Source organism: Diadema antillarum, unplaced genomic scaffold (assembly GCF_040938485.1).
Source record: "Diadema antillarum isolate AM-2024a unplaced genomic scaffold, OU_Dant_1.0 scf00000062, whole genome shotgun sequence".
Taxonomy (NCBI): Eukaryota; Metazoa; Echinodermata; class Echinoidea; order Diadematoida; family Diadematidae; genus Diadema; species Diadema antillarum.
The window spans coordinates 318,461-343,696 of NW_027270951.1; the positions used below are offsets into that span (position 1 = coordinate 318,461).

At 40.5% G+C, this 25,236-nt stretch overlaps 1 protein-coding gene across 1 annotated transcript in view; it reads left to right on the top strand.

The window, feature by feature from the left end:
* LOC139716165 (uncharacterized) overlaps window positions 1-25,236 on the top strand; it is a 172,228-nt gene that overhangs the window by 37,425 nt on the left and 109,567 nt on the right. Inside the window, exons 7-24 of the mRNA XM_071627725.1 lie at window positions 704-901; window positions 2,550-2,773; window positions 4,528-4,661; window positions 5,087-5,211; window positions 6,600-6,776; window positions 7,751-7,968; window positions 11,503-11,633; window positions 12,361-12,485; window positions 13,323-13,505; window positions 14,614-14,873; window positions 15,969-16,099; window positions 16,767-16,897; window positions 17,790-17,975; window positions 19,017-19,231; window positions 20,998-21,045; window positions 21,716-21,852; window positions 22,695-22,825; window positions 24,659-24,850. Coding sequence (XP_071483826.1) covers window positions 704-901; window positions 2,550-2,773; window positions 4,528-4,661; window positions 5,087-5,211; window positions 6,600-6,776; window positions 7,751-7,968; window positions 11,503-11,633; window positions 12,361-12,485; window positions 13,323-13,505; window positions 14,614-14,873; window positions 15,969-16,099; window positions 16,767-16,897; window positions 17,790-17,975; window positions 19,017-19,231; window positions 20,998-21,045; window positions 21,716-21,852; window positions 22,695-22,825; window positions 24,659-24,850 — 2,946 coding nt within the window. The remainder of the gene's footprint in view (window positions 1-703; window positions 902-2,549; window positions 2,774-4,527; window positions 4,662-5,086; window positions 5,212-6,599; window positions 6,777-7,750; window positions 7,969-11,502; window positions 11,634-12,360; window positions 12,486-13,322; window positions 13,506-14,613; window positions 14,874-15,968; window positions 16,100-16,766; window positions 16,898-17,789; window positions 17,976-19,016; window positions 19,232-20,997; window positions 21,046-21,715; window positions 21,853-22,694; window positions 22,826-24,658; window positions 24,851-25,236) is intronic.

Below are 25,236 nucleotides of genomic sequence, written 5' to 3' on the forward strand. Positions count from 1 at the left end.
TATGTTATTGAATGACTTTTGTTTTTGTGTATGTTCTCCAGTGGGCGATCATCATTTCACATCATCTGCATGGATATTGGCGAATTTCTACCCCGTATAGATGTAATGTGGGATGTTCTTTTTTCTTGGGTTACTAGGGCAAAGTTAGCAGTTTGATGTTCCAATCTTACGCAGAGATGTACAATGTATTTGCAGTAATTTTGTCATCAGCCACACATGGACGCATGCAGAAAATCACTTGTCATAACATGTCTCCCTGATAGACCAAAGGTGGATACAATCTACACATTTTGCTTTTCCTTCACTACAGTGCACTCTCGTTATAATCAAACATGGCCAATGAAAGTGAGAGAGAGAGAGATAGAGAGAGAGAGAGAGAGAAAGAAAGAACGCCCAGTAGAGTAACATTGAGAAGTGATTACGTATGTGACATCAGACATTGAAAATTTCCATTACAAAGTTAGATTAAACCCAACCAGGTGCATTTTGGAACAATATTCTACTGCATGCTGAGTTCTAATGACTATAATCTGAAGTCAAAGAGTGCATATTCCAGTCTGACAGCTTTTGATACTGGTATGTAATTTTTTTTTTTTTCAAGGGGGGGGGGGTTGGGAAAGGGGGTGACAGGCTTTTAACTGTTCAAAAAGAAAACAAATTAAACCAACCTCAACTTTTGTTGAATGCATCCAAACTCCTTCAGCTGTTGGATATCCTTGGCTATGGCTTCAGCACGTCGGTCTTCTGCAATGCCACGATGCTCGAGGCGTACGTGCTGTTCCCTGAAGGCACGGACGTGGAAGAGATCGTGGAGGTCCTGTGCGGCCTGGACAACTCTGAGCTCGAGGGCCTCTTGGCTGTTATCCTGGAGGAAGTGGACACACGCTACATTGCTGAAGAGGTGAGAAATTAAATTGATGCCAATTTCAAATTGGCATTAAGCTGGAGTCCAGTGGAGCTGGAGCTGGAGTTGGAGCTGGAGCTGGAGTCAAATTGGCATTAAGAGGAAATCCAGTCCAAATATAACTAAAGTTAGTCTGATAAAAGAGACTAAAATCTTCCGAGTTCAACGGTAAAAATTTGACTGAAATCGGATGAAAAATAAGGAAGTTACTTGTAAATGACATTTTCAAGTTTTGCTAATTTCTGCAAAACAGTTCTTATACAGTGGATATGAATGTGCAAATGAGTGAGCCAACCATGTCATGCCCTCACAATTTTCCATCGATCGTGTACAAGAGAAAAAATGGCAAAAATTCAATGTTTCTGTCATTGAAGTCTAAAACATGACATTATATCTGGTTGTATAACTTTAGAATAGTGATCAGTTAGATAAATACAAGGATTTGAGCCTCAAGCATAATTGCGTTTGAGTGAAAAACTGGAAATTCCACAATTTTATGTACAAACCACATGTACGTACAAATGGAGATAATTGGGCTTTAAACTTTTTTTTTGCGAGATACCAAGAAACCACTGATGAAATAGTTGAGAACATACTGCTCGAAGAGGAATTCAAAGTTTATTTGATGAAAATCGGGTTTGGAATGGCTAAGACATCCAAAAACAAAGTAAGAAAAAAAGATTGTAATAAAAGGTGAGTCCCACCTTATCACTCTGTTTTAGATATCTCGGTTATTTTAAAACCAATTTTCATGAAATAAACACTGAATTCCTCGTAGAATTACATGCTTTTCATATTTTGTAAGAAGCTTTTCATTATCTCACCAAGAAAAATGTTACAAAAGTTAAGTTGGGTCACAACCAAAACTTTACACTCCCATTAAATCATAGAAAAGTGATGTTTGCTGAAAAGTCATTCAGTCTTTGTGACGAAAGTTGTATGTGGTTCTTGAATTCTTTTATGGCTTTTGAATTGAGGCACAACATATTTCATAATGTGTGTCCCAGAAATGCTTGTTGTCGGCATGTTTGTGAAGTTTCAAGTTGAATTCATTAAGAGAGATTTATCTCTGCTTTTGGTGCTTTTAAATGTCCACAGTCACAGTCTGTGTTGAATAGCTCTATTCCTAAAACATACTCATTCAATTCAGTATAATATAATGTATTACTGGCTAAACAATAGCATGTTAGAGGTGAGTCCTGAATGTGTGTGGATATGCATAATAAGCACTTGTAAGTAATATCATTATCATGTGTAGTGTATGCAGATTATTTTTGTATAAGTGGAAATTTGTGCACAAAAGTAAAAGTGCAAATATTTTTGCTTGCAGTGTGTAATGATATTTCACCTTTTTCGATTCTGTGGAAATAAAGATGCGGCATTTGTTTTAACCCACTGAGCACGAAAAATAATTTGCTTGATTTTTTTTAACTTTTACAGTTTAACATTGGATTTAAGTGGAGATGATAAAGAACAAATAAGGAACGTAATGTGAAGTTTGCTTGATGTAAACAAGTTACACTGTTAACCCGTGAAGACTACAGTCCTGAGAATAATTGGGCAGGTGTCTATACCATATGATAAACATGTTGTTATAGCAAAAGACGCTTAAGTGTGTGATTTCTATTTCTTGACTGCTGCACAGGTGACCTCTTTCTTGAATGCTGTTGAAAGATATGGGCTGGGGAACTTCACGCGGGATGTCCTGGACCTGCAGGAGAGGTTGGCCGACATTGCCGACCTCGGGGACTTCGTGGACATCCTCCCGCAGCTCCTGGAGCTTGCGCGCTTCATCCCCGACATCCAGCGCTTCGTGGAGATCATCCAAGGTGGTTCCCCCGAGGATATTCTCAGTAGTATTCTTGACAGGTGAGTCTGCAGCGTAACCTCTTCAGCATGAGGAAAAGCTGTGCTAGCATTGATGTATCATTCGCCTATGTCTTATTCCTCGTGGGAACAGGAAGTACCATGTATTTAATTTTTAGGAAATCAATTTCTTTCAGAGGCAATGGATGTAGTAAAAAGGCTTTATAAACTATGTTTTGGTATTCTGGTAATTTAACATGATTATAGTATTATACATTACAGGGCATTATCCTTTCTGCGATGTAAATTGTTGTCCTTATATGTATCCAAAAATGCATTGTAGTGATACATGTACTTTTTTTTTTTTAATGCAGGGAATTGTACTGGATGTAGATGCCTCTTTTCTTGTATCCTCAAGACATTGTATTCATGACTTTTGTCACAAATAAAAGAAAACAAAAGAAAACAAAGCAAAACAAAACAAAAACTGTTGGCCAAAAAAGCACTTTGTTAGATTAGGTCAGAGTCCCAATAAAGAAAAGATTCTGATTTTTAAAGAAAATTGAGAATCCATCAGAATTCGGTGTTCCTGAAACATCTGGCGTAAATGCTAATAATTCAACCTCTTGGAACAATGCTATTGAGGAGAAGGGCTTTTGAGCTCGGGAGACCACTGCAGCGCACTGACTCACTTATGATTATCTGCACACAGCAGGGGATCTGAAAAAATCTGTAGGAAAGGACTACTTCAAAAGGATTATAAGCTTATCCTTTGGCTTGGCATTCTCATTGAGAACACTCTATTTGTGATTATTTGAAAGTACTAAAACTACTGTATTGGTCACTCTTTTTGAAAGCTTTTTGCCTGTTTCTGATACATACTGTATGTACACTCTCATTTGTCTTGTGTGTAGAGGGGTAGAATCCACCATAGCCACACACACAAAAAAAAGCCTGCTAGGGTTAAGATGGACAGTGTACATGTACCTTCAATGACTGAACAACAAAAATCAGTGTGAATACTCGTTTCTCATGGCTGAATGCGTCAGCAGTATCACTTAATCTTACTTATATGAGCATGCCTCTCTATTATCAAATATTCTGTGCCAGCAAAAGGACAGAATGGCAGTCAGATGGCAAAACAGCATTGATCTAGTGTGCTACCTTGTTTCCAGTAAATCAAGTTTTGCAATTGTGCAGTTTTTGTATCTACAGGTTCAGTACTTTGTACCTTACCCTAAAAGGACCAAGAGTACCATATCAAGAGTATCAAGTATGCTAGACCCCTTATTTTTAGGATAATTTGAATAAATAAAAATATATGTTGTTTTACTGCATCAACCTGACCAAGCTATTGATATGGTAAAACGATATATCTGGAAGTGTAGATGAAAAGCGTGTGTACATGTCCTACAAGATTATTCTGTACATGGTTCTGTGGGCTGTATGCGGCGCGCAGCCTGTCACTGCATGGCAAAACAGCATAATGCATGTAGATACATGTACGTTTTTTTGCAAAGTTCATGACTGTCGCATGTTGAGAAAGGGCAAGTGTATCGCCACTTTTAATACATGTACATTTTTTGCTAACAAATTTCTAGCAATTCCCACTGGGAGGGGGCATCATATCTCAGTATCGGATTGCATTCTGATGTCTAGACTCGGTCAAGTTAGATTACACCACTTGAAACAAACTGAAATATTTGAGAAAATAGATTTTCATGATTTTTTGACATATGTTATGTTACCATCTCATGACCGAGAATGATAGCCCAATATACGTAAATATATGGCATTCAACTTTTCTTAACCCACAGTTTGGGAATCATCAGAGAGATTCTGGATCGACAGCCGGGAGACATCGAGTGGCTGGAGACAACGAAACAAATCCTCTCAGTGCTAACAGACCTTGTGTCCTTCTTCCAAGACCTCCTCACAGGCAATGTGCCAGGTAAGTACAATAGGAGAATTCTCTCACCTTAACCTGTTGAAAACTGGCCCCTAGCATACTCTGAACAGGTGTTTATGGGAAATGCTTGTTATAGCAAAATCAGCTTGCTATCTATTTGTTACGGAAATTGTTTCATCTTCCTCTTTTTTTTTTTAAAATTCAAGGTTTAGTTCTACTCTATGTTAGAGGAGACTTTGATAAATGGAGTAAACTCAAACAAATACAAGTAGAGTAGAGTTTTCATAAAATTGAAGACTAATGACAAGAAAGAATTCAAAAGCTGCACTTTTTTTCACCAGTCATATAATTTGCCATAGTATTGATATGAATCTCACCCAGTGACTGATGCAAATTACAGTTGTGATGATTAATCATAACTGTATGATTTTGAATTTGTAAAATCTTGTTCTCTCTTCATGTGACAGCAGTTGGAGATATACCTTTTGATGACCTGCTCGATGGCTCCAACATCGAGCACCTACTTGGTGAATTGAAAATCAACTCTTCCATTATCGCTGACTTCTTAAACAGTAGAATTTCACTGGAGCGGGTAAGAGCAAGTGCCAGATACGCAAGTCTTGTTGGTGATGTCTTGTTGCTTTGCAAGTGTGATACAAATCTATGACATATTTTGCTGCACATATACTGTATGTGTGTGCAGATACCTCATGTTCAGTCACGTTGACAATATGGTCATCATGAAATGGGTTCTGCCAAGATGGCAGCTTGTTCCACCTGTTAATTGTGGTGGTGGTTGGGTTTTTGCAAGAATACTTCCATCAGTGTATGGAAGCCTTCCAGCTCCATATTCCTTTTTTGAAAGCTTTTAACCCTATTTTAACTGGGCTTTTTGAGACCAAGTTTTTACTGGGGGGGTCAATTTGACCCCCCTTTAGATCTCAGCCGCCGATCGCACGATCACCGCAAAATTTTGCCTGAACATAGAGCTGGATGTCAACTACAAGCTTACATGGTCATACAATAGAAAAATGTTGATATTATATTTTGTAATAAATTAATTATGCAAATTTACGCATGAAATCATATTTTCACCTATAACTCCATCAAAAAGAATGAAGGATTGCTAAATTTTCGTGTCAGAGTTCCTCAAGACACATCAAACAATTTTCTTGTAAAAGAATAGCACAATCAAAATCAGTTTCTTTTGTTTTTTATTGTTTTGTTTTCTTATGTATTTTACTGTTTTTTCGACCTTTTGTTTTCTGCTAATATTTGTTGTAGGCACTTTTTCAAGCTTAACTACATTAGAATTGATTAATTTCAAAAGTTGAAATAATATAATTTACAGCATGTATCAATTAAACAAAAAAACACAATTTGCATTGGATTTGCACACAAAATCATGAATTTGAGGTGTTTTCAGGTTGACATGCATATATGCAAAACATTGCGTAACTTCAGAACGATGTACCTGGACGTCGCAAATTTGGTCTCAAAATCTGCAGGAGACTTCAATGAAAAAAGTCATGAAACGACGCGGCAAAATCTTTGGGCGTTGCAGAATCATGGCACGAAATGTTGAGTTAAAATAGGGTTAATGTTCATTGCTATTGAATCATTCCCCCCCCCCCCATTCTTCCTTGTGTCTTTTCAATCTTATGTAAAAGAGTACAATTGTGTAATATTTTCCTTGCAAAGCTTGCATGATGATTGAATATTGTTCAATAAAAGAGCTCATGTCCCTGAAAGTGGAGTAATCAAAGGTCATGCTTATGTTTAATTCATTTCAGTCTAAGTCAACATTTTCATTTTTTTTTTTTTTTCATTTTTACATTGTAGCTTACCACAATTTTTGTTTTGCTTTCAGCTGTACTGTCATTCACACATCCGAGCTTTACATCTTGCAATATCTGCACTTCACAAGACTTCACGCACATATCTTTAAATGAAATACCCTTGTGTTTTGCCTCCCTTCAGCTCGCAGCATTCAGCGACCTCCTCAGGAACCCCGATTCCCTGGTTCGTGCCTATTGCCATGGCAACGTGAGCTTGGAACCATTGTTCTCCCTGCCACAGGGCCTGGACGACACCGTGCTGAGGGGAGCGCTGTGTAAAGGAAACACCACAAGGCTGCTTGAAGCTGTCCTAGAAGAGGTAATTTTATTTCTTGACCCCATGAAATAATCCATACCTCTTGCAAGAACTTCCTCTGTGCTGATGTTCAGAATGCCAGTGAATGAATTTCAAAGGAAGATAACTACATTGTATATTTATCCTATAAAATTTACCAGTGTGTGTGTTTGTGTGTGTGGGGGGGGGGGGGGGTTAAATGCCTTAGGATATTTTCCAATACAGTGTACCACACATCTGCATTCATAAAATGTAATGTTATATGTGAGAATGGGCGGTTTAGATTAAAATTTTCATTGCAGGTTTGATTGTTCATGAAAATTCAAAGGTTTGAAATGCTGCCAGGGATATATAAATTCGGGGACCAAAATGTGTGTGCATATCTGGATACAGTAATCTGAGCCTTGTGCAGTGTTGAATGCCAGTCATGATTACCCACATGGCTTTAGTTAAGTCATCCATGGAAGTACTTTTTCGTATTCCTGTTGCTTTGCCTTTCAGCGGCATGAACAGCAAAATCATCTTGCCCTTATTTCAAACATCAATTTATCTTGATAGCATGAAATTTGGCACAAGGGACCAATGTGTGATTTCTTTGAATGAGCAAAACACATCTTTGTCATTGTTGAATAATGTATTGCCATGGTAGCAACATTTTTGTTAATCAAAATGAAAAATCTGCAAAAATGTTGTGGATTGAGCTAAATCCCTCAGTTTTTGCTGAAGGAGTTACATGTTCTCCTATTCATTGATATTTCTAGTTATTTCCAAGTAATTACTCATGTGTGTTTCAGATGATTTGATTTCCTGTGGCATTGCTATTTTAAGCTGCATGGCACTAGTGTCCGTGAGAAAAAAACCCCCCAAAACTCTCCTCTTCCACTATATACCCCACCGTGCTCAGACAAAGCTTTCTAGACCCTTATATTCATGGTTATGTGTGCCAGCTCACACCCATTCTTACATTCTCCTTTTATATTCCCTTTGCCCTATGCCAGTTGGCCGACCTGCAGAATGGCTTTGTGTTTGACTTGAACGGCATCCTGGGGTCCCTGCTGAACCAGACTGGGCAGCTGGGGGAGCTCTTCGACGACCTGCCCCCTTTCCTCCGCGACTTCCTCTTCGGGTTCAACACCACTCAGCTCGACCAGCTGTCCCCGATCTTTGACCTTATAGGACTCTTCTCCAACCAAACTGGAGCACCATTTGTGGATATGTGAGTAGCTTTTCTTTTCAGTCTGCTTTTATGTGATAAAACTGAGCTGCCTGATCTAACATGCTACCAGTTTCATACATATTGTGTAAAGACCAACAAAATAGAGAGAAGGGAAAAAAACCCCACCAAGTCACCATGATGTAAGAGGGTGTCTTCAAACACTATGAAATTCCAATACTACAAACAGATAAGTCCTTCCATTCTTCACCAATTAGCACAGACACAAGTATCTGGAAACTACAAAAGTGTAACTGTCCATGAACAGAGATTACCTAAGCCTCCCCGATCCCTGTTGTTACGTAGCCTTTCTGTTGGACTCAAGGCACATTGTTACACCTGAGTTAGTCTTTTGACAAGGCCCTCTCGCTCTATGATCTATGGCTATTATGGATGAGCGAAGTGAGGCCAGGCGTGCATGACAGCGCGAGGCCCCACACTGTCCAACTCAGCTGAGCTTGCTTTGTTGCCCCCATTCACTCACAACCATACAACAAGATGAGGGCTTTGGCAAAAGACTACACCTAAGTGGGCTCGCTAAACTTTGCAGCCAGGTCAAGTTTGGATAGATTACTCAAAGCTGATGATAAAGCTTTAATAGCAAGTTAACCCGTTGAGGACGAGTCCCGAATATACTCGGGAAAGTGTCTATGGGAAATGCGTGTTGTAGCAAAATCAAACCGTCCTCAACGGGTTAAGCTGAGTACCAGGGTGCATATTTTAAAAGGGTTAATGTATTCAAATTCATGATTTTCTTCCGTCGAGATGTTTTCATTGCAACTGATTGACAAATTGCCCTACATCGACGTAAATAAGCACTGAATTGATCAGTGTTTTTCGTAGTAGCCATGATAAAAAATCATGGGCGTACATACTCGAGCAGGATTTGAACCTACGACCTCCTGATCACCGGACAGGCGTCATCTCCACTAGACCACCGAGCTTTTGCCCGAAAGCAAGTGTTGGTTCTAATCCTTATAGCATGCAGCGGGTACTGCTTTGTTATTCAAATTCATGATTTTCTTCCGTCGAGATGTTTTCATTGCAACTGATTGACAAATTGCCCTACATCGACGTAAATAAGCACTGAATTGATCAGTGTTTTTCGTAGTAGCCATGATAAAAAATCATGGGCGTACATACTCGAGCAGGATTTGAACCTACGACCTCCTGATCACCGGACAGGCGTCATCTCCACTAGACCACCGAGCTTTCGCCCGAAAGCAAGTGTTGGTTCTAATCCTTATAGCATGCAGCGGGTACTGCTTTGTTATTCACGTCGATGTAGGGCAATTTGTCAATCAGTTGCAATGAAAACATCTCGACGGAAGAAAATCATGAATTTGAATAACAAAGCAGTACCCGCTGCATGCTATAAGGATTAGAACCAACACTTGCTTTCGGGCAAAAGCTCGGTGGTCTAGTGGAGATGACGCCTGTCCGGTGATCAGGAGGTCGTAGGTTCAAATCCTGCTCGAGTATGTACGCCCATGATTTTTTATCATGGCTACTACGAAAAACACTGATCAATTCAGTGCTTATTTACGTCGATGTAGGGCAATTTGTCAATCAGTTGCAATGAAAACATCTCGACGGAAGAAAATCATGAATTTGAATAACAAAGCAGTACCCGCTGCATGCTATAAGGATTAGAACCAACACTTGCTTTCGGGCGAAAGCTCGGTGATCTAGTGGAGATGACGCCTGTCCGGTGATCAGGAGGTCGTAGGTTCAAATCCTGCTCGAGTATGTACGCCCATGATTTTTTATCATGGCTACTACGAAAAACACTGATCAATTCAGTGCTTATTTACGTCGATGTAGGGCAATTTGTCAATCAGTTGCAATGAAAACATCTCGACGGAAGAAAATCATGAATTTGAATAACAAAGCAGTACCCGCTGCATGCTATAAGGATTAGAACCAACACTTGCTTTCGGGTGAAAGCTCGGTGGTCTAGTGGAGATGACGCCTGTCCGGTGATCAGGAGGTCGTAGGTTCAAATCCTGCTCGAGTATGTACGCCCATGATTTTTTATCATGGCTACTACGAAAAACACTGATCAATTCAGTGCTTATTTACGTCGATGTAGGGCAATTTGTCAATCAGTTGCAATGAAAACATCTCGACGGAAGAAAATCATGAATTTGAATAACAAAGCAGTACCCGCTGCATGCTATAAGGATTAGAACCAACACTTGCTTTCGGGCGAAAGCTCGGTGGTCTAGTGGAGATGACGCCTGTCCGGTGATCAGGAGGTCGTAGGTTCAAATCCTGCTCGAGTATGTACGCCCATGATTTTTTATCATGGCTACTACGAAAAACACTGATCAATTCAGTGCTTATTTACGTCGATGTAGGGCAATTTGTCAATCAGTTGCAATGAAAACATCTCGACGGAAGAAAATCATGAATTTGAATAACAAAGCAGTACCCGCTGCATGCTATAAGGATTAGAACCAACACTTGCTTTCGGGCGAAAGCTCGGTGGTCTAGTGGAGATGACGCCTGTCCGGTGATCAGGAGGTCGTAGGTTCAAATCCTGCTCGAGTATGTACGCCCATGATTTTTTATCATGGCTACTACGAAAAACACTGATCAATTCAGTGCTTATTTACGTCGATGTAGGGCAATTTGTCAATCAGTTGCAATGAAAACATCTCGACGGAAGAAAATCATGAATTTGAATAACAAAGCAGTACCCGCTGCATGCTATAAGGATTAGAACCAACACTTGCTTTCGGGCGAAAGCTCGGTGGTCTAGTGGAGATGACGCCTGTCCGGTGATCAGGAGGTCGTAGGTTCAAATCCTGCTCGAGTATGTACGCCCATGATTTTTTATCATGGCTACTACGAAAAACACTGATCAATTCAGTGCTTATTTACGTCGATGTAGGGCAATTTGTCAATCAGTTGCAATGAAAACATCTCGACGGAAGAAAATCATGAATTTGAATAACAAAGCAGTACCCGCTGCATGCTATAAGGATTAGAACCAACACTTGCTTTCGGGCGAAAGCTCGGTGGTCTAGTGGAGATGACGCCTGTCCGGTGATCAGGAGGTCGTAGGTTCAAATCCTGCTCGAGTATGTACGCCCATGATTTTTTATCATGGCTACTACGAAAAACACTGATCAATTCAGTGCTTATTTACGTCGATGTAGGGCAATTTGTCAATCAGTTGCAATGAAAACATCTCGACGGAAGAAAATCATGAATTTGAATAACAAAGCAGTACCCGCTGCATGCTATAAGGATTAGAACCAACACTTGCTTTCGGGCGAAAGCTCGGTGGTCTAGTGGAGATGACGCCTGTCCGGTGATCAGGAGGTCGTAGGTTCAAATCCTGCTCGAGTATGTACGCCCATGATTTTTTATCATGGCTACTACGAAAAACACTGATCAATTCAGTGCTTATTTACGTCGATGTAGGGCAATTTGTCAATCAGTTGCAAAGGGTTAATGTATTGTTTTCTTGTCAGCAAGTGCACTGACCATATCAAAGGTGCATCTCTGTCTATGTTTCTCCTCTGGCAGACTTGGGGATGCCTTGGCAATGGTTGAGGGGATGTTCATGCAGAGTACCTGGTGGGATGAAGTCCGACGTCAGCTCGCCATCCAGTCCGTTCTCCTCGATGCACAGATCTCCATGTGGCAGAAAATTCAAGGTATTGTAACACAAACAAGCTGTGACAGCAATGCCTCGTCGTTGATCCCATTTTACATGGGAGTGGCAATGATTGTTGGTTGCTTGTGATGAATTGATTCTGTCTGGACATGTACAGACCAGAAATGCACAGAACTGGTCTAGATTTAGCTTGAGAATTAAGAAAGAAAATTTTGATTGCATATCATTAATGCGCTTGACACATCACATACAGTGTACAGCTGTGAGCCGACAGACATTCAATCCTGAATTCACACTGATACATCCATGTGGAAGATACGCTTTGGTTTCATCATTCATATATTGCGCAGCGTTTTGGATTCATGCTGAAACAACAACAGTCCCTCTAGATTTTAAGGAAAATGTTTCAGGCCTCCAGATGAGAGACATTTTGTTTGGAATTTGCCCTCACCAAGCACAACTGAAGTAGTCATATCAGCTTCTTATTTGATATGCAATGTATCTTTAAATATGATTCTGTACCCCCCCCCCCCCCCCATCCCACCACTTTCTTGCAGTATCTGTGTACGATGTAGCAATTGAGGCTTGGAATGATTATCATACACTTCTATTTGACAGTTTTGAGACTTCCGTTAACCCGTTGAGGATGAGTCCCGAGTATACTCGGGCAAGCATCTATGGGAAATGCGTGTTGTAGCAAAATCAAACCGTCCTCAATGGGTCAATGCGCCTGAGACTGTAACTGTTTTACTCCCTCTCAACCACAGATGGCACTTTCCTGGATCCACTCTTGTTGAATCCGTACAGTGAAGCCATTGAGGTCCTCCTTCAGTTGGGTCCCAATGTCACAGAGGCTGTTCTGTCCACATTCATCAACCCAGCAAAGATTGAGGTAAGGTCCACCTGGCATTATATAGTCTCCATGTAACTTTCATGTCAGCGCAATTTTTTGATTGCCTTTAATAGACATAATATAGTGTGATGGCATAGACAGTTGAATATATAGGCGGGAATATACATCATAATACATCATACATCATGCAAGAATGTCCAGAGAGAATGGTAAAACATACTGTGTAATCCATGGTGGATGTATAATTAATGAAAGAATGATACATATCCTTAACGTAAATTGTCCATGCAACTATTTACCCCATTCATATATCACATGACTGCTTACTGTGATTCGTCTGCAATAATTGTAGTTTTCCTGTGTTCTCGTGATTGTGTACTTTGCATTGCCTAACTTGTGTAAAGACATTTCAGATTATCCTAATATCGTCTGAACTTTGCAAAATGAGTAGATATTACACAATATACTCACACACATGCTTTCATTTTTTTTGTGGTCATTATTTTAAGTGGTCTTTATAGACCAGTGGACAATCATATCTTGTTTCCTTCTTGGTCAAAAATGTTGCTTTGTCCTCTTCCAGAAGAGATGCATGACTCTGGTAGAAAGATATCGTCTAATTACACCAATGGATATGAGTCCGTTTTGAGTCTGTGGCAACTACTATGATTGTAGATTAATATGCAGGGAAATGTATTGCCCATTATTTGCCTCTACAGGCTGTATATGCAAAGTGTTAACATGCAATGTCTCTACAGTGCTTAAAACAGGTGGCCACTAATACAGGTGGCTGCTATCAACAGGTTTTACCTCACAAATAGCACTTTCTTGTACATGTGTACATCATTCGTGTGAACTATTTCTCCTGTCGTACAGGAGCTGATGGCCTTGCCTCCAGGGGAACTGGCGCTAGTCTTCTGTTCAGACTTCATTGAGTATCCGGCTGGTCTGGACGTGGCCCACGCCCAGGAGCAGCTGTGCAAGCTATCTGTCAATGCAACCTGGCTAGACGGCGTCCTCTATATAGGGGCGTCTATCTTCCCGGACGTTGCCCATGCTGTAAGCTGCAATTTTGTGTCAGTGTGCGTTGTGAGCTGGGGGTGGGGGGAGGGGGGGTGGAAAAGCAAAGAAAATAAAGTGCACTCCTGTTATAATGAACACGGTTATAACAAAATTCTGGTAACAGCGAAGTAAAAATTCAGGCTGAAACATTATCTGCCCTATGTGTTTTTATTGTTTATCTGTTCAGTAACAAAATTTTGATATAGCGAAAGAAAACTGCCGGTCCCGAGGACTTTGTTATAAAGAGAGTCTGCTGTACACCAACATCTATCATCTCTCATCAACACTAGCTACATTTGGCACAGTTCAGCAACTTAATTGTACAGGAGAAATGTGTACGTGTACATGTATTTCTCCCCCTTGGGGCACATATTTTTTTATAACAGAGCATCTTCAATATGTGAAGACTTTGTGATGCTGTTTTCACTCTAGATTTGCTGTACTTTTGCAGCAACTACAGTGTAACAAACATTTTACAACTAACATACTTTTTAATCATCTCAAATGCACATGGGCACAAGTAATGGAACATGAAAGTAAATAAAGTGGATTGAATTGATTAATCCTTTGATATGAACTATTGTTTTATTCTATTTATTGTTATGGTATTGGAGTAGCTTTATACTGCTCTATCCTGTCACTTCTAGCAGGTTAACTACCTTCTGCTAGGAATGATCACTGATGAGCATAGTATACTGAGTTGAATTCATTTAAGCCATTGATTATGGGAGCCTAGTGGATCCTGCACAGAGTCTATGAGTGCTTCAGTCTTGAGGAGGGGAGGTGTTAATGCTATAAAAAAGTGTCCAGGGCGCTCAGCCGTGGAAGGTAATATGAAGAGTTTGGCCATATTTGCCAAATTGAGATATTTGTGATTAAAGGTCAAGAGAAATAAAGAGAATAATAAGAAAATGTTTGCTTCTTTTGACCATAACTTAAAAAATGTACCTTTATATGTAGTGACCGATATATCATTTAAAAGGTATTATTTTGTACTTTATGACAGAGACCGTACTTCAAAATCTTCAAAAATGGACTTATCGGTTTTTGCGAACAAACTCTTCATATGTAATTGATATCTGTACTTTGGTTTCTCTCCCTTCAGATTGAGGCATACTTTGTCCTCACAACGGCCAACGTGTCATCGCCGGCTCTGAGCCACTACTTTGAGAATGCCACCTTCCGCAACATCCTGCACAAGCAGCAAGAACTCCAGGATGCCATCTGGGCTGCTCTCAGCCAACCCATCGACCTGGGGGCCCACTTCGCCGACCTCAACCTCAACATTACGGGCACACCGGAGGAGTGGCTTGCCATGCTGATGCGACTCCAGCAGGCGGCCACCCCCCAGCTCCAGAGCAACTTGTGCGTGCCACTTTGAACAGATTCTCTTTAGCTTAGATCAATACTAGGGAGCTTTAGATTTTCACAACAGGGACGTTCAGAGAAAAAAAAATGTTCTTAGCTTGCACTAAAACATGCGTCAAGTTGATCTATTTATAGCATGCGTCGCCAGACTTTTTCACTACGCCTTCTGGGCTATTTTTATGTCCGCTCAATTCATGACGTAGAGAGCTACTTCATGCACCCATCGTATGGGGGCGCCATTTCATTCTTTATAGGTTGCGTCTCTGCATAATCTATAGCTACTTTTAGCACGACGCAGGAAGAGAGGAGAACGTCCAGCGCAATCTTCGTCTCAAACGTCCGCGCATTAAATCTAAAGCCCTCTGTTGAGCCATGATACAGAACTGACAAGTCTCCCTGTTTCGGCAGAGGAAATTTTGATCATCTCTTCCAGTGTCAACAAGAAAATATAAAATAGTACTCCCTGATTTTCAATCAATTTTCACCTTTTGAGTAGTCTATAATATGCAAGTATCTAATAGATCGCCCTTTGGAAACTCCCTGATTATGATGTGTTAGCAGTCATGGTAATGTTCCTCTTTATGAAAAAAAGAAGCAAGTTTACATAGTATCACATGTTCAAAGAATCTCTAATTATCAAATAAATTATGTAATTGCTCTTTAGGTGTTGGGAGCTTAAAACAGTGACTTATCCCCTTATGGAAATAACACACACACAAAAAAGAGAAAATATGTCAAATTTAATTGCATACAATTTACAATAAAAATTTAAGCATTTACTAGTTATTTTAACTCCAAAAGGTACAGGGCTTGTGGGTCCATTGTTTATGAATTCGTTTAGACCTTTTGCGTTACACCTGCAATTCAATTTCAGTATTTATGACAGGACTCTGAAAGAATTTCCGATGGTGCTTATTTTGTTTGAGCATTATATGATTCACATTAACCTTCAATTTGATGTATTTGAAAGAGGTATGTGTACAAAACTAACTGACCCTAACTGCCCTATACATGGTTTACATGTGTACTTAAGTGCCAATGGAACAGTTGAATAAGATGTGGTGTTCTTTCTGCATTTATGACAATTAACAGTCTGATGGGACAATTTGAATCAATCTTTGAGAGCTTGGATGAGATTCCCGAGGTTCAGAAGCTCTATGCCTTCCAACTTGCCCAGGACGTCATGATTCAAGATGCCACTATCATCTTGCACACAGTCATCTGTGAGTATATCATACTGGTATCTTGTAGTTTTTTGTTTTGTTTTTTTGTAATTATGATTATATCCAGTACTTGCATTGTTATTATTCTATCTTCATGAATCATGTCTGAAAATCGATTAGTGGTAGAGCCCAGTTCAGTAATTTTTTTCATAATGTAGAACACATCGGCTGAGTGCAAGCTCAAACACTTTCACTGTATATACGATGAACTCTCTTTTTTTCTGGATACTCGACTCTTATGCATATCTTAAAAACAAAATTTAATACTGTTCTTTCAACTAGAAAGCATGCTGGAGTCTTGCAATCACTTACCAGAGTTTCTGACATGCTTTTCTCATGTATTTACCCATCTTGTAGAAGAATTTATGAAAGTCTAGGTTCATGTATAGACTGCTTCAAATCTACAATTGAACCTGTTTTAAAAGACCATGTGTGTATAGTGGTCACTACAAACTCTTCCACAGAGGAATGATGTCTGTCAGACCTTGTGTACAGCAGCCACCTGTCTAATATGCGTAGCATCTTTGCTGGATATTCTTTTGTTGGCAGTATTTCATTGTGCTTAGCAGCTACATGATCTCTCAAAACTTTGTATGGCAAGCAGCTTCCCTACTTGTCGTAGAAGCACAATGCCGCTACATGGCATTTTATCTGTTTTCATAAACAGCGCTGGCCTACGAGGAGGTTCCCATGTACGGTGGTGAGACTGAAAAGTTCTTGGAAGGCGTAGTGTTCCTCACGCAGCGAGGTGGCGCTATTCAGGGAGCCATCGCGGAGGCGTATGAAGACCCAGCAAAGGTCAGAAAATTTTCACAAATATCTAGAGTGATGTCGTATTCAGTTGTGGGAGAGGTGTATGGGTATGGGAGGGGAAGGCAACTGAAACATACAAAGTGTGGATAAGTTTCATGTGATTCAAAATGATAGATTCAGGTGTGTGCAAATGTAGAGTATAGACAATAGTCCAAACATGACGTAGTACGATGTAAGTGCCCCAAGAACTAACATGCTTCAATCAGATGGAAGAAATAGAGCAGAAAATAAGAAAAGAGCAAAAGTTAAAAAAGGAATCTGTGTATCAAGATATTGAAGGCCTTCAAATCTTACAAAATGAGCTTGTTCCTCTGTGGAATAGTACTGCTAAAGCGTTAACATTATGCTTTATCTACATGTACACCCACATGTGCATACTCAGATGCATACACAAAAGTATCTTCTGTATCACATGTACAATTGTATGCTTGGACGTAAATGTTTTAAATTGTTTAAGCCATGCTGTTGAGAACCTGCGTAGAATGTGTCGGTGTCAAGTGAAAACTGTGCTTCAGGAATTCACTTTGAATCATTGCTGGGCCTGATTTACAATCTTTTCTTATCGCTTCTTGAGATTGCACTGTCCATGAACTGTAGAATAGAGTGGCACGCCACCAAGATTTGTCTGTTGAGAATGAGAAGGGCTTTTGAAATTGTCTCAAACACTATGGGTTTTATTGCAACTTAATGCCCTTATCATTCTCAACCGAAGAATTGATATTTCATGTGCACAAACATCACTGTAGTGCACAGAGATGTCGAGATATTGCACTGATAGTCTTGTCACCAAGTGATACTGCAGTTGCTGCATAGACGAGAGTTTGTACGATATCAATATTTTCTAATCAATGTTTGTGATTCTCACCACCACCACCAGGTATTAGCCCTTGCAGACATCGATGATTCCATCATGCTGCTCTGTAATGCCACCCTCCGCCAGTCCCTCTTGGAGCTGCCGGAAGAAGACTCCCAGGCCCTGGACAGCACCCTGTGTGGAGTGGACTACGGGCTTCTTGGTGTGGAGTTCATGGACTTGATGCAAGTGGAGGAACTGCAGTATTTGGTAAGCGCACCTCCAAGTAGTGCTTCAAGTCTGCGCAGTTGTAATCTCCTCATCTCCTAATTATGTATCTCCTCATCCTCCTACTCCTCGTGGTCATCATCATCCTTCTCGTCCTCCACCTGTCCTTATTCTCATCCATGCTTTCATCCTTCTGCTCCTGGGCTCCATTTCATAGAAAACGTTTTGCTGGAATAGCTGTTGTCATGGTAATGACAAGATTATCCAGATCCATGATTGGCTGTTGCTTTCAGAAGTTGCCATTTCAGCAAGAGTTGCTATCTGAAAATATTTTGTGAAATGGGGGCCCTGTTCCTTTTCCTCTCTCTAAATATGTCTGCTTCTTCTTCCCCCGCCCTCTCTCCTCCTGTGTTTCCCTCCCTTGTCCTTCCTCCTCCAGTGAGGGCGCTGTGGCATAGTGGATAAGTCTCCAGACTCCCCAACGGAGAACCCAAGTATGATTCCCACCCAGTGCTTACATCCTTGGACAAGATGTTTTACCCACCATGTCCTTCTCATCAAACAGCCTGGATGTATAAATGGGTACCTAGCAATGCTAGGGTAATAATAGTGACAGGGCCCTCTGGTAGAGCAGTGGCAACACTGGAGAGGCTTCCCTGCATTAATAAGATCTTATTATTATCATTACAAATTGTATATTACCCCATCTTTTATCTTTTCCTCTTTTACCTCTTTACCTCTTCTATCCTTCTTCCTTCGCCCCTTCTCCCTCTCGCCCCTCCTCCAGTTCCCTTCAACCCTTCCTCCACCATCTCTTTCTCTTCTTCCCCTCAAACTTAAACATCAAACTAAATCCCTATCTCAACCCTAATCCTAACCCTAAGTTCTTGGAGACAATAAGATGGGAGCAATTGTCGCAAGAGCAAATGGTGTGTCATCATACAATAGTCTTGTTTCTGCTCATGTTGTTCCCAATCATAATTTTCTTTTCCTGCTGTTTTCCAAGAAATTAAACTCCTCTGAGTCTCAGAGCTCACTGACTTTGATACTCTTGCCCTTTCATTCTTTCTCCTCTCACGTCAGCTCAACTGTGCCTTCCATGCGGAGTTCAACTGCAGTGAGCCACTCTACTGGAACGTGACCGCCTCCACCGTGCTCTACACCGAATTGCTTGGGCAGGTCGAGCGCCTTGGTCCCGCCCTGGAGAAGTGGGCGCTGGTGTTCAATCAGACTGGATTCATGGCCTTCCTGCCAGCCCTTACCCCTGCACAGATGGCGGATGCCTGGAACATGCCTTGGTGAGTTTGGTTGTCATGCCCATTGGCTAGCTCCATCCGCATTTTGATTAAACATTTTGATTTACTTGCAGTTTTTCAAAGGATAAAAAGTAATACAGTTGTAGGAAGAAAACAAGAAAAAGGAAGGAATCTATGCTTGCAGAGCTGTCATTGAGAAAGGACTGTTTTATCTTTATTTTGAATGATGACAGACACCTCAAGGAATCAATTAGTGTTACAAAACTGTATTTGTGCATTAGGGATGCCTGGAATTTTGACATATGTATGTAGTGGGGCAGATATGTGAAAAAGATGCTCACATCCGGCAGAAAGTATGAAATTTTGCATTTAGGGGTATTTTGAGGCGCTGATTTCAAAAATTGCTGGATCCAAGAGATCTGGCCTCGGGGTCGGCCGCCATTTTGTATTCCAATATGGCCGCCGTCAAAGATCCCTATCTTCAGTTCTGAATGACATTAGCCATTGGAATTTGATATATAAAAGCATGGTTATATGATGACTTTAATAACAGACTTATTTGATACGTCTTACAAGCTGCACGGCAGCCAATTTGAATTTTTATACATATTTGCCATGTTGGAGTGTTGAAAATCTCTATCTCGGGTTTGTAAATTAGGCTACCTGATTGAGTGTGCGTTTGTAACTGATAGAGTGCGCGCTGCTGTATTTACATTGTGATGTCAGTGAAAGGTGCATTATGCTTCCTTTTCGCTGCACTTTTTGACATGCCCGTGAATGTTAGTCGTGATGTTTGTCTTTGTAGCCACATTGGAATTCAAAATAGCAGGCATTGCGTTTGTCAGGCACATCACATCAGTTAATATTTTAACTCAGTATGTTAAAATACTTGTTTACACCTAATTTCAGGGTCACTCACCACTTAGAAATCGAGATAGGGATTTTGAATATTTCGTCGAGGCGGCCATATTGGAATTCAAAATGGCGGCCATTTGATGTTTGTCAGACTCTCCAAATCAATCTGTCATCAAATTCAATGTGTCAAAACGCTCATGTGTTCCAAATTTTGGTGCCACAGGTCATTCAGAACTGAAGATAGGGATCTTTGAATTTGTTTTGTGATGGTGGCCATATTGGAATTCAAAATGGCGGCCGACCCCGTAGTCAGATCTCTTGGATCCGGCAATATTTGAAATCAGCGCCCCAAAATACCTCTATATGCAAAATTTCATACTTTCCGCCGGATGTGAGCATTTCGACCAATTTTTGCTACATATCTGCCCTACTAATGCAGTTGAATGCAGTGATATTGTGCGTGATCAATTACAATGTGTACATGTATGTCTGAAATCATTTGTGTTTTTATTGTACTTGTGATACTTTTCTGCAAAATGGTAAATGAGCTGTAGTGATGATTGTGTTGGCAGTGATGATGATGATAATAATAGACTAGTGTATTCAGCAGTCATGATGATATCAGTGGTAGTAGTGGTGGTAATTCCAGCAATGATAATGATAAGCATAATAAAAGAGAATTGGTGTATAATTAATAACAATGATGACAATTATGGCAAAATATTAAAGATTGTAGCTACTGCTTCTGCTGAATATTAATCAATGCTAATCGTAATGTTGTCATAATAGTGTTTCAGCAATAATAATAACAATGAAAAATATTGATGCTGTTAAACCTTGTAGTACTTGTCACAATGACACTTGACTAGAGATTTGTATGGAACTGTGTGTTACAGCTGAATAGATTGCCATCAATGTTATAATGTTCTTTTTATCAATTTCTTCATTCTTAGGTCCTTTGAAAACATTACATCACTGCTGTCAAGCATGTCTCCTAGAGAGTAAGTACTCAAAGGCTTCAAGACTGGCATCTGGTTAAAGGTGCATGTTTTATTATCGTGTTGTCTTGTTGGTGTTATCATAAGTAGTAATTAAGTAAAAGTTGAATTGAAATCGTGCTCATGCCATTCTGTGTTGTTGTCACCTTTGGTGAGAGGGCGTGTAATGTATGCTGCTCCCAAGTTGTGGGAGAGTCTCCCTCTGTTGGTATTAAAGGCAAACAGTTGCACAGTTAATGAGTTATTAAGTACTTCTTAGTTTGAAATATGTATGTTATGACTGCTATTCTATAATGTGCAGTAGAGTTTCTTATCATAGTACAAATGTACATTGTAACTTGGTGATTTCCCACCTTGTTAGTGATAGATGGGCATTTTTGCAGGGGTGGATCCAGGAATTCTGTAAAGGGGAGGCGCATATACAAAATTAAGGGGGGGGGGGTGCATGCGCCCCATTTTTTCATTGTAAATTTCTTTTGTTTTAAAAAATGATAAAGAAAGGGCTCACTCCCGGTGCACCCCCCTCTGGATCAGCCACTGTTTTTGGTATGAGAAGCAATATCTTTTGCGAGCTGTTACTTTTGCTACTATCAGGCGACGCTCAAAAAAAATTTGATTTGATGGAAATGAACATCTTATCATCATTGTGCTGTATCTGTCTGTCATGTTTTAGAATCAGTTTGCTAGTGGAGGGCCTTTTGAACACGACGGTGCCGCAGGGGCTGGATTACATTTATCCTGCAGCTGCTGGCCAGAATGCAGGCCTGCACATAATGACAGCAATCAACAGGGTCTATGCAGTCTTGACTGGTGAGCCATTTCAATGTGTGCTATCTTTTTTTCTTCAAATTACTACAAATTGTTTTAGTCACTCCCTCTTTGTTTGTGAAATAAAGGCTTAATATCTACGGTCTGGTGCCATATTTCATAAGGCCAGATGAATTTTTTTGCAAAGTACTATTAATTACCTGTACCTTGTCACTGAAATACAGGCTAATATCTACAATCTGGCACCATGTTCCAGAATGGTGGAGGGGGAATGGAATATGGCACCATACCATAGCTATTTCCTTTATATTGTGAAAACAACCAGGAGGTAATAATCTTGTCTAGTACTACATACTGTAGTAGATCTGGGTCTGGATGAAATACAATGTATGTAGTGTAATCTCATTATCACAGTTTTGATGAAAACATAATTCATATTTCAAAAACCTTGGACTACTCACCACTTATGCTTTTGTGTCTTTTTCTCGTACAGTAACTGTTGCAGTGCTGCTACGACGCAGCTGTGATATCGTGAACCCAAGTTCCAACAACACTTCAAAACATGAAATACAACAGGGCAATAATCTCATTTACCAAATACAGGAAATATTGCACAGTGCTTTACTTAAGGAGAAGTTTTTGTTTGCAATAGTCATGAGACCTCTTTCTGTATGGGTTATCAACTATTGATACACAATCATTGGAAAAGTGTACCACTTTGTATAAAAGTTGATCTTGTGATCACTGTCTATGGCATACACGTACAGTACTGTATATTGTATGCAGCAGTGCCCTAGACATTAGGTTACTATATGTATGTTCTGGTGCACATTAGAACCTCACAGATGCTTTTGTTTTTATATCCCCCCCCCCCCACCCCACAGGATTGAGTCAGGGAGAAGTCATCCCCGCCCTCTATGGAACCAAGACAGAGGAGCTATTTACAGCCATACTCAGCCTTGACCATGTGGCCCTCATTACTGCCATCTCAGAGGCCACGATGGACCCAGTGCTGGTAAGCCTACGCCCCCTGGCAGGGCATGACCAAAAGAAAAATTTAGATATTTTCTTTCAGTGACATTGCCATAATTGGAATTTCTGTGAGAGCCTCCAAACTGTTCATGGGCAAGTACACATTCACATTGTACAGTATGTCCCCCAAAAAATTACAATCAAAGTTTCGCATTGATAACACTCAATATGACTGAAATGTCTAAATGCTACTTAGGGTCTTAAAATATAACATCTTAGCTCTATTTTGCAGAAAACCCCATTCAATTTGGTTAAGCGGTCACAGAGAAATGTGAAAAGTTGTAAAGCATGTCATAAGTCTGATTTTTCCAAGTTTAGCACTTCAATGCTTTTGTGTGTGAATACAATAGACAGAACATGGAGGGAATAGATTCTTGACATCCTCTACCAAATTCCTCATTTCTCTTTGACCACTGAAGCAAATCGAATGGGGTTTTCTGTAAGATGTGGGCAATGAGTTATAGTTTCATACCCTGAATTTGTATTTGCATTGATTCACTGTTTTTAAAGATATCATTGCAGAGGGTCCTGTTGTGATTTTCTTGGGGGGACATACGGTATGCCAAATGGATGACTTTTAGTTTCCAGGGACAAACAATGTTGCTTACTTTTCTGGGGACAAGCAGGCATGTACTTTTGTAGTGCCCTGTCAAAGCTGTGCACACAGTACTCTCACCAGTTTAGAAACTGTACCCACAACTCCAAAACAGAAGAAGCAAGAATTTGCTCAGTCCCACATTTTAAAGATGCAGTGTCTTTTGTCGGATGCACAGAAGGGTTGTCTAGTTGGTGTAATGATCACAGATTAGGAACATGATAGACTGATCATCTGACAGTTTTGGACACAAGCAAGCTTGAATGAAGACTTGTTTTTATGATCTTGCCGCAACCATGATAGCTGGTTGCTTTTCTAGCGGAGACCACTATTCTTCACACTACATACCTCTGTAGGATTAACCCGTTGAGGACGGGCTGATTTTGTTACAACACGCATTTCCCATAGACCGCTGCCCGAGTATACCAGTACTCGGGACTCGTCCTCAACGGGTTAATGAAAGAATTGTAATGATCGTTGATGACTGTCAGGAGAGTGGTATTGCTTTGATCAGAGTGTGATTAAAAGACAAAGCAGCAACTGACCAAGCAGTGTTGAGTAATTGAGTAAGGTATGGCTTCTCTGATAACTAGGTAGACAGTAGTAGAAATACGGGGAGATGTCCAAACCTTTAAGAACATAGTGATTTATATCTTTTAGTGCATGTGATCATGATGTTGTAACATGTGACAAGCAACAAGCACCACAACCGTAACAAAGGAATCCACCACAAGCAAAAACGACAATCACAACGATGTCAGCCTTTGCCAACAACAGTAATATCACAACCTCAACCATGATGACATTCACTACCACCATTACCAACAAGCACAACAATCACAACAATATTCACCGCCACCACCAACAAAAACCGCAACCACAATGATATCCACACCTCTCAAAAACAGCAATAACAACAGTGACATCCACCAGTACCACGACCAACAAAATTGACATCTGCCACCAACAGCAACAACCGCAACCACAACATCTACCTCCACCACTATCTACAACAACCACAAATACCACGACCACAGCGACATCACCTTCTATATCTACCGCCGGGACCAACAACAGCAACCGCAACAACAGCAGCAACATCAGCAACAGCAACAACAACAGCAACAGCAGCAGCCGCAGTAACAACAGCAGCAACAACAGCAGCAACAACAACCAGAAAACATAACATGAACTTGTGTTCATTTATTTTTTCTCTTCCAGTCCCAACGTCTCATGCAAGTCACAGACTGGCATGCAGCATTCTGCAATGCCACCCTGCGGGATGACCTCTTCGGCTTCACCGACAAAGGTGTTGACGCCTCTCTCTTCGAGCAGACGTTCTGCCGCACTGACTGGGACGCAATCCGTGAAGAGCTGTCCGTTTACGTCGATGCCGATTCCATCATCTTCTGGGTGAGGTTTTAGTGTGACACTCACACTCCAATGTTGTGTCAGTACCTCTTTCACATGAACATTACTCTATCATTACCTCCACCAATGCAGTTATGCTTTGCCGGAGTTGATTTGTCTGTTTGGCTGTATGTCTGTCTGTTTGTCTGTCTCACTGTCTCAAAAAGTTGGAAATGGAATTAAATGAAGATTTACTGAGAAAATTGATATTGACACATGGAACAGATGGTTGAATTTAGTTACTGATTTGGACCATTGTCAGGATCCAGGAGTTTTTTGGAATAATTTCTCTGACAGATGATGCATATAGGGCCAACAAACAAGTGAATTCAGGGTGCACATACATGTATTTGAGGTGTGCTCTGAGCATGTGCTCAAGGCGCAGCATG